At 38.1% G+C, this 10,487-nt stretch overlaps 1 protein-coding gene across 1 annotated transcript in view; it reads left to right on the forward strand.

Annotated features, from left to right (window-relative positions):
- The first annotated feature begins 1,334 nt into the window (after nucleotides 1-1,334).
- LOC138043910 (uncharacterized) overlaps nucleotides 1,335-10,487 on the forward strand; it is a 29,717-nt gene continuing 20,564 nt past the window's right edge. Inside the window, exons 1-4 of the mRNA XM_068890429.1 lie at nucleotides 1,335-1,715; nucleotides 4,725-4,812; nucleotides 4,917-4,954; nucleotides 8,947-9,024. Of these exons, the coding sequence (XP_068746530.1) occupies nucleotides 1,578-1,715; nucleotides 4,725-4,812; nucleotides 4,917-4,954; nucleotides 8,947-9,024 (342 nt within the window). The 5' untranslated portion in view covers nucleotides 1,335-1,577. The remainder of the gene's footprint in view (nucleotides 1,716-4,724; nucleotides 4,813-4,916; nucleotides 4,955-8,946; nucleotides 9,025-10,487) is intronic.

A 10,487-nucleotide genomic window follows, 5' to 3' on the forward strand; every position in this document is an offset into this window, starting at 1 on the left:
TCTCGGCCTGCAGCCTTGAGCAGCATTTATGACACCTTGTTCAGAGTTTTTCGCTATATGGACTTCCCAGCTGGCAAATAACATATATATATTCAAAATGACTCCATTCCAGCGAAACTGTTCATTTAAAAATTTTTCCCATTCTTTTGTTTATTCCCGCCTCGTTTATTCCAATGTAATTTGTCAGTTACTATTGTATATATAACGTTCACTATCTTGTTATAATTTGCATTTGATAATGGTGACATGTCATCGCCGAAACGTCATGTTTTTATATCGCTATTTTTTATTCTAAAATTTTTCGTATGTGATGTATATCTATCAACTGAAGGCAAAATGTATTTCAAATAAGAAAAGCTCTGTAACTGAACTAATCATTATCTAAAGTAAAACCACCCTGAGGGGGGGGGGGGGGTACTCCCTTATATGGGCTATATATATGCATGTGCGGCCCCAAAGGATAGGGTTTTTTATAAATAGGGTATCAATTTTGGCCAATTTTCCACCATTTTGGTCATATTTTTTCTTATATAGGGTATCGATTTTGGCCAATTTTTCGCCATTTTGGCCATAAATAGGGTATTGATTTTTGCACTCTACTTTTGAATTCGTTTTTTATTTAGAAGCTACTTCTTTATCGTGTGACCTACCTAATAAAAGCAGATAAACATTGCCTTTAACATTGGTCTGAACTCAGGAAATAATTATAAGGCAGGTCTGCACCAGGGTATTGATTTAAGGGTCAGCTCATAAATTGGGTATCAAATTTTTGGTCAGGTCATAAATAGGGTAAGGGTTTTGGGAAGTGGCCCGCACACCCCTACCCAATTTTTGTGGGAGTAAAGTACCCCAAAACCTTCAATTTGGCGAATCCTAGGCCTAAAAACCAACCTTAGGCCTATTGTTAGCCAAATTGAGCGTTTTGGTTACTTTCCAAAACGTAAAACAATGACTTGCAACTAGTCACCTGTGGAATGTGACCTGTGTTTTAGACACGCCGATTTTTCAGAAATAATTAAGCTTTAATTTGGAAAAGAACGCCACACATTGCTTTGTATTTTAAAGCTTTTTACAAGTATTGTCGATCAATTATCTTCGAAAAATGCGTGGTTATCCCCAATTTTCTTTTTGGGTATCTCAATGACACTTTTCCCGCATATTCATAAACCGCGCAAAAGTAGGGACCGTTCAATCAAACTTTTTGTGCCTTCGATTGCATGTAAAACTGGCGCAGACTTACTTCCAAAGATTTGCATTGTACAGGAAAATAATGGCTAAGTTTCTTGATCGTGTAGATATTCTTTTCCACCATTTCAAGAAGGTTCCCATGTTGAAAACGTTCCTTTGATAATTTCCTCCGGCTCCGCAGAGCACTCGGTACTAGATACCCAGTCCTTCAGCGCTCCATTTTGGTTTTTGAGCGAACAGGTTCAGAGGTATTTGTTTCGTGGTTGTTTCTTGTTGAGAAGCGCTTTTTGCTGCGGCAGATAAGGTGGACTTGAGGTGGGAAAACGGTCGCTTGCACTTGTCATGACATTGCTGTCGTGAATTATGGTCGAAGAAACGCTCCACTGAGAATGAATCGAAACCGATGTGAATCATCTGGGCAGAGGTCAATCATCACTATGGGAAATGTCGTTCATCCCGAGGACCAGCCAAAAAGGCAGGTGGAAATAAGTGACGACGAAGATGATGAGGTGCAAGAAATAAGCGAGGTTTGTTTTTCAGAATGATGGTGACGCAGCTTATCGCGTGGTGCAAGCTAATGACTCCTATTTAACCTGGTTGGTTGGGATTATGGGTAACGAGGAAGTCATGGCGGGAAATGCGAAATTCGTATTTTATGACAAGCAATTCTCAGGCTAAACGGAGCACTCTAATTGGCTGGCTTGCAGTCGGGATTTTAAAGTGCTGACCATTACCATGGAAACAGCCCATTTCTGTATTTTTTCTCTCCCAGGAAATTCAAGTTGAGTGAAACACAACTTAAAAAGATTTTCAAAAAGTGGAATTTAATTTTTTCATCACAACTACATTATTTTATAATTTACACATAACATGAGAATTTTATTCCATAAAGCTCATTTGTACAAATCTATACGCTTCATTTTCACATGTAAAAAAAGCCTATACAGCCAATCAGAATGGCAAACAGCTCTTTCACGTGTGGAAGTATAACCAATCAATGATAGTGTAAAGGCCTTTCCAAGCCCATCACTTGTGCTTCTTGTGCAAATCGTACTTTGTTGTTGAATTAAATTAAATTTGCATTTGGTTCTATTGTTAGTGAGTTTTTGTTTCTAATTTGCATTCAGAAAACTAATTCAATGGAAATTTTTCGTCTTTTGTGTAATAAACGGCTCACAACATAGAAAGTGCTTTGTACGGGGTTGTATTCACTCGTTGTTTGTGTCAAAAACCCTGTACACCACACTTTCTATGTGAACTAAATATAACAAGCAGAATTTAGTTTTATGCGTAAAAGGTTACCTTTCAAGGTTCACTGATGGCAGATGAATATTACAAACATTCACCAAGCAGAGAAGTGTCTGATTGCTCAAAGAAACGATGCCATATAGTAAACAACTTACGAACCTCACTTGCACAAGACAGCACTGCAGGGGAATATTCGCCCTGGGTCATTTTGGTACCGACCAAGCAGCTCGGTCCGTACTGCCATGATCTCAAGCCAATATTCCCCAGTGCGGCCCTCACTCTCAGTTAGTGAAAAGGTCAATATTTTATTTGCACTTGATCTTAAGAATTTTATTTTTAAGGTGCATGATAGAATAAGATATGCCAGGAATGTGTTATACAAAAGAAAAGCAGAATAAGATACAAATAAGGTTCGTCTTTTGAAAATCCAGGAAATTATTTGCAATTTATCAAATGAATCTTACAGCAATAGTTTGCATGAAAAAGCCTACACACTGAAAAAGAGAAACCCTGACGGAGTTTTTCTCTAACAGGCTTTCTCTCAGCCCTTGTGTGGACCCATTTCCATTACTTGCACCAACTTTTGCATTGATTACATATAGTTAAATGCAATTATTTTAACATATTTAACAATCAGGAGCAAGCATTGGCAACATCTTGGGTTAGTTATCATTATTCTTATGTTTTGGCTGGCATTGCATTTGCGTTTGCATTGGATTGTGTTAATGTTGAATCTTGTTAGCAATACATGTATGTTTGCATTACATTAGTGCTGGGTGTAACAGGGTTTTTTAGCATTGTATTGGCATTATTTTTAGCATTGTGTTTGTGTTGCATTGTTCCATGTCTCCTCAGTCCCAACAATCATCCTTATCTGCAGTGCATGGTTTCAGCGGCTGCTTGGGTTTGTCCTCTTACCAACTGCCAGCGGTCTTAGCATTGTGCTGGCAGCATAAATGTACATAGCAGTAGTGGGCATTTTACTGTGTGATTAGCAGAGCGTTTTTGTTGTTCGGTGCAGTTGCTAGATTAAGATTGATGATTAATAATTAAACGTGAAACAAAGGAAAGACAAAAAAATCAAAACAAGTGAATTTTGACAGCACATTTTCAATTGATTTTCCATGAAGTTCATTCAACTGATTGGTTGAAACATTACAACGTTAGTCAAAATCAAACTTTTACCAGTCTAATGTTTATAGTCATTCAACTGTAAACTTTAAATGGTGCTTTTGCAATTTGCGTTTGTGTTATAAAGTTGCACCTGTGTCACACGAGAACTGCACTCTTTTTACCTATTCAGTCTTTTTTTCTTGTGTATTATTAGAATAAGTTACATACCAAAACTGTTGGCAAAAAGCCTCATTCTCTTGTTTGTGGGATTTATGAAAATACTACAATGTACATGTAGATACTGTAGGAAACCACTGAAAAATGGCAAAACTGGGGAAAATACATTTTGGATGTCAAAAGTAATAAACTGACCTAAAAGTACATGAAGTGAGATTTGCAAAACTTATAGACCCACAGATGGACAATGGAAATAATTCTAAGGAGAGTTAAAATTCATCGGGACTGATGAGCTTGGAGGGAGGTGCCTTACAGTACTGTGGCGGTTGCGCTGACTGTCCACAGAAAAGATGTAACCATGGCAACAAAGCTTGGTCACACTGAATAATCAGTGAAAGTGCTGTATGTACCTGAATCACACTTACCGGTACCTTTGAGGAGGGTGGGAACACAGCAAGCAAACGATGGTAAAATCTGCAATGATCTACAATGTCAAGTGCAATGTGACCCTGCAACGTCTCTGCAGCACAAGAGAACCGCTGACCAGCATGCTTTGATTTTAAAGGGAACCTCCTCTAAAACAAAAACTTGTTCCAACTTTTTTCCAATAAAAGCATTTGTATTCGAAAGAAATGAATTTCAAAAACCCTTGTTCTGGCTTTCAAATTTCCTGGGGGCCGCCATCTTGAATCATTTTGATGTTTTTTGGTTGCCCTATTGTTTGTTCTGATACAAAAAGCATTTGTTCTGGAACAATAGGGCAGTTATTCAAAATGGTGGCACCCTGGAAATTTGAAAGCTAAAACAAGCATTTTTGAAATAATGATTCATTACTTTCAAATACAAACACTTTCATTGGAAAAAATTTGAACAATTTTGATTGTAAACATTATGTTCTGTGGTTTGAAGTCATTTTCTTGTTTTAGTGGAGATCCCTTTAAAACTTTGAGTTGACAGAACTTTAATCAGTTTGTGAAATTTGATATCTTGTTATTTAGCAAGGGACCTCAAATACATCTGACAGAGCCACAAGATTATCAACGAGAAGACAGAGAAGAGATGCAACACTTGATTTGCACTTTACACGTAAGGCCTCTAAATTTTGGAATTATGAAACATTAAATTTTAAGGTTTTAAGGTTTGAAAAGTCATGTACAATAATAATTATTCAAATTTTATCATCGGTACAGGTAGAAATCCAGAAGATGAGGAATGGACGCAGCTGCAAGTAAGTGCACTTGTAAAGGAGAACCTTGATACATGGATTATCTTTAAATTTTATCAAATCCCTCGAGGTGATGAACAATTTTGTCAGTGAAAGATTGCTTGTCTTTCAAGCCTTCTTTCCTTTCCCCATTTAACATCTCCTGATCGAAAGCTCTTCTTCCGTGAATAGACCATTTTCGAATTCTCACAGGTGGACTGGATCTAGCATGAAATTAATTTGTGTGTGAAAAGATTTGCCCGCATTAGCCTCCATTTCATGCTAGATCCAGTCCAGCCATGAGAATTCGAAAATAGTCAATTGGAGAATGCTTGCTACTAAGGCTAATCAAGGCTCAAAATTGTAACCAATACAGTTTTAGTTACATTTGCGGCTGAATTTTGCGGCTAAAATATCTGGAGAAGTCGTAGCTTGCAACTAGTTTTCACCTTTGCTATTAGGAAATAGAAAGGTTATCAGTCTGCTGCTACCTTTGCTAAAACAAATAAACAAATGAGAAAATTTTGTTTCTTGTGGTAAATATTGTTTGAAGATAATGGACAAAATAATAATATTGTTGTTGTAGTGTAATTTAGCTGCGATGTGACATGCACAACACCATTCCCTCGATCATCACCATTTTCAGTGGCTTCTTTAGATGTGAGTCCCCAGGATAATTTCTTGCGATGACCCTCAGTTATGTGATAATACACTTTAGTACTTTTGTATCTTGTGTCAAAATTGCAAATGGGTTCTTTTTTTTTTAATTTCGAGCCCTGCTAATGAAAAGGTTGGGGCAGTCAATCATTTTAGTTACTGTAACTAGTAGTCTATTGACAGTAGTATCAATGCTCCCTGACATAGTCACTCGGAATGTCCATTGCGTGATATTTTGGCCTGGGGAGGGGGGAGGGGGGAGGGACTCTAGTTGGCAATGGGCGGGGATGATCGTTGCATCTTTTAGGGGACAAAATCAGGGATCTGGCATCTTTTAGGGTGTCTAAAAGGTTTTTGGGCTACCAAAGTCTAAACTGGTATCTTTATTGTTCTTGAAATTATTAATAGATCTGAAAATTATGACAATGCTTTTCTAAACTATTTAAGCAGAAGGTGTTTGAAGTTGACGTCTCTGGAACTATTAAAAAAGCTTAAAAAGTATAAATTTGTTCATTTGTAGCTGGTATCAATTTAGGGGTAAAAATCTTATGTTGCCATGCCCACCTTCGCTAATATTGTATTCTTGTGTCATGTTCTTAAAGTGCCCATAACCCCAAACATTTTGTTCACGTAATTGAATCTTTTTATTGAATTGGGAAAAATGTCGCGAACATTTTTGAATTCGGTTAAAACTGCAATTTTTTTTTAATATTTTAAAGATCGGAAAAAGAGCACTTTTTAAACCATGACTGAGCCACAGATTCATTGAAGAGAGTCTGGGTATAGAGTAATTTGTGATGTCATTCCAGGCCATTCATGATCGCTCTCCTGGAAAATGCCAGATAAATGGGTTGTTTTCGGTTGTAAAAACAAGCCATTTTAGACAGAAGGTATATCGGCTGATGAACAGCAGAAACGAAAACAAAGAAAGAAGTTGGTCGACTTTGTAAAATCCAAGCGTGCTTATTGGGAGCCCACGAAGTACTCGGCAGTGTGATCAAAACATTTTCGAGACGACAATTCCGAAGTGATGTTCCCTGGATTGACAAATGTCTTGAAATTATCAAAGAAGACTATGGATAGATGAAATAGGTATTTGCATTTTCCTCGTCCTCCATCTCTTGGTTCATCATCAGAGGTTTCGTGTTCGCTCTGGTTTTATGAACCCTCAACTTCTAAGTCATACTCGACCTCTGTTTCTGCGGCCTTGGAAGCTGAGTTAGAGTTAACCTGCGATCAGGCGCAGTGCTGGAAAGAACAGTCGGTCATTGGACATTGTCCGACCAAATTTTGAAAATGTCCGGCCAATTTCACATTATGATCGGACATGATGACCGAACATCTCACCAGAACATCTTGAGTTATCTTCTACAAGGCGTTGTCAGTCAATGTTTTATGTCCGGCCCAATTTGTCAAATGTCCAACCAAAAGGAAGATTTGAAAGGACATATGTCCTGTGAATAAAGAAAAATTATTTCCAGCACTGAGGCGTACTTTTACTAAGACATGGTGCGAAAAGGTACGCCTGATACAATTTCTTAACGAGTCGTCTACCCATAGTCCAGAATCTGGACTTTACTCTGATTGGCGGAAAAACAATAGAGCTCTTGGAGCCTCGCTCCAATTGGTTACAGAATTGCAAATCATACTTCTTGTAAATCGGTTAACAGCTGATGAAATTATGGCCGCCGAGAAGGATTTGAACAGGAGTGATGCTTAGGTTCTGTTTACAGCTGCTGTTGCTTCGACCTTTAAAGGAAGGGCGGAGAGAATGCATCCGAAGAATGGTTTGAGTAAAAGAAGAGATTACAGTTGTACTTCCTACGGGATTTGGCAATAGTGTTGTTAATACAGGCCCGATCATCCTAGAAGAACATGCATCGTTCTTCTTCCACCAACTCGAAAACGTTTGTAGTTGTGGCAAGTCCTTTGGAATATATTCGGAAGCAACAAGTTGCGAATCCAAAAAGAGCCGAATAGAACTTTAGGGCTGCCACATTCGGGGAATCAGCCAAGCTTGACAGAGAAATTCGTCACTGTTTACGGAATCGCTGAACAATCTGAACCACTTCTAACAAAATGATAGCTGAGTAGCTGCTGCTGAAAAACTAGAATTTTTCAAAGTTCATTTTCCTCATATCTGTTTTTATAGCATCCTTTATTGGCTTCTCAAATATTCGATTTTAAGTAAAGTTTATTGTACTGTCGATTGCACCTGATGATGACATGAAGAATTCGGGCTTTTTCTGCCATTTTATCTCGAAATTCTTTGTTCCTTGATGGTTTGAACAGAGAATCTGCACCAACTGTCAAGCATGATTTGCAGAAATAGCTTTGATTGCAGACATCAAAGCCAGAGTGCTATTTTGTTTTTGTGGCGTCTTTACTTGAATCGCAGCGTGCACATAATTTCCGGTAAAATCTGATTGGCTCACATTTATAGCATGGCACATGATAACATCACTCTTGACAGGTGGGCGGCAGACGACGCGTTAAGAAATTGTATCAGGCGTACTTTTTAGCGCCCTGTCTCAAGAAAAGTACGCTTGATCGCAGGTTAAGGTCGTAGCTACCATCGCTGGACGACATGATGAGTACATTTGAAAAGACAGCAATACCAGGTAACGAAGTAACAAAGTCTGGTACACATCACAGTTCATCATTACTTGACTTCCACCAACATAACTGGTAAAAGGCACTTGAAAAACTGGTAAAAATAACTGGTTACCGGCTCTTAATAAGAACCCTGATGCTTGGTCGTGCTCTCAACAATGCCAACTGTAAAAAATACTAAAAAGTCGCGGTTTCAACCGAAATAAAAAATTTGTTTAATTAGGCAAAAAAAATGTTTTCGGGTTATACACTATAGGCACTTTAAACAGAACCTCAACTCCTACTACCGAATAAGTTTAAACCAAAGTAAATTTATGTTTCCAAGCAAAAAATTAATGTGTTCAAATTTGTTTAAAAAAAGTGTTTATATCAGGAAAATTGAATTTGAAAGTCTCTTAATTTCACTTCAAAATTAATTATGCGGGCATCGCCATCTTGTATAAAAATTGTGATGTGCTATGGTTTGCCCTATTGTTCTGACTCAAGTAGCTTGTGTCTAATAATAATAAGGGAACTGTAACACATCACAATATATATTATTCAAGATGGCAGCTCCCACTCAAACAAAAATAGGTGATTCTAAAACTTTTTCATTATTTCAGATAATGCTGTCCTTGGCTATTCATTAATAATTGTGGTTCCATAATCAATTTGTGACTGAACATGGGGACACAGGCTTCCTTTGGTAGGAGGTGTCCAAGGAACCTAAAAATCTATTAAGTTCCTTATGTAAATTTCAATACTAGGAAGTTCTACTGATTAGCAAGCGTGAGGCAGAACAACAGGAAGAAAGAAGAAAAATGTGTGGCACTCTGGAGGATGTGGTAAAATCCTTTGCATGTGTTATTTTCTTCTGTTATAAGCAAGGCTGTTGCCTAACAGGAGCCCGGTAGCCTGGGGCTCCCAAAGAATAGCTCTGGGCGCCTTAATTTTTCACAGCAACACCTTTCACTTCATATGTTGGGCTCCTAAGTTCTCAGCGTTTAGCTCTGAGGGCCCCTTTAAAATTTTCTTAGGCAGCAGCCTTGGTTATAAGGCGTTACACCTGTAGCATTAAGGGGCGTCAACTTATTCACTTATCCCCCGCTTAACGTCAACTTGACATTTAGGGGGGAAGGGGGTAAGGCCATGAACAGTAGCAAACTGACACATTTTTAAAACATATGTGTCACAAAATTGAAGAGTGAGAAGGACAAGTTTAACAAGAAAGGACTGCAAATTGTAATCTTTTAAACTCTGTCCTTAGTCACCATAAATTCTACATTTTACATTGTGAACTTTACTTTTTTACTGTATCCTAACCCATTGACTCATCATAGGTGGTTTAGGCCGGTTTGGGTGTGAAAGGGCTAAAGGTTTCGCCAATTTTCTTTGGCTGATCGAACAACACTTTCCTTTCCAAGACCTTGACCTTTGTTTCTCCAAAAAAAACGCACAATCTTTGTAGATCAGATATCCTGCGTGTTTTGTTTCTTTCACAGTCTGGTTCTTCCGAACAAGGAAGAAAGCTCGCGGCATCAGAGTAGTGAAAGAGTAACGCATACATGACAGGGAAAATGGATTACCAATGGGAATCTGCTCTGCTTAAGCATCGTTTTTCCCGCCAAAAACAAAACCCTTCACCCAGTCTACTTTGGCTGCGAAGCGTCGCCGGTCATCCATTTTGTTGTTGATGCTTAAGATCCCTAAAGTGAATATGTTGACGGCCCCTAAGTAAAATGAAGGTCTTGGAACTAGCACAAACACTGGCATGTGTTTCAAGTGCTGAAAATGACATATGATATAATCTTTTTTTTCTCAGCAAGTGAACAAGACGAACTAATGTTAATTTTTTGTGATAGTTCAGTGATTGAACAAGTGGTTTCTGATTATGAATACCAAACAAAGAGATATTTGAAAAATATAACAATTATCTTTGGGACTTGATGGGCATTATTTTCAGCATTATAAGAGTTACTGATCATTTCCGAGATCACTTCTGAATCAGCATTTTTTTGAATGACGTTAAGTCCAAACTTAGTTCGTCTCTTCTTCTGAATGACAACTGGTTAACACGAGGAAGACTTGGAACAGTAGTAGCTCAATGAAGGGCATAGGACAACTTAGTTATTGCCCTTTGAGATGTATTATTTTACTATCTTAAAGGACACTCATGCTCCTTAAAGAGGAATGTCTGAATTCAAGTTGAATCCACAGTGAATCACCAGCTCATTGTGTGGAGTGCTCAACCAATGAGCTATGGTTGCAGCTTTCAGCCTCAACTAGCAGTTGCTAAAATTGCAATGGC

This window comes from Montipora capricornis, chromosome 3 (assembly GCF_036669925.1).
Source record: "Montipora capricornis isolate CH-2021 chromosome 3, ASM3666992v2, whole genome shotgun sequence".
NCBI lineage: Eukaryota > Metazoa > Cnidaria > Anthozoa > Scleractinia > Acroporidae > Montipora > Montipora capricornis.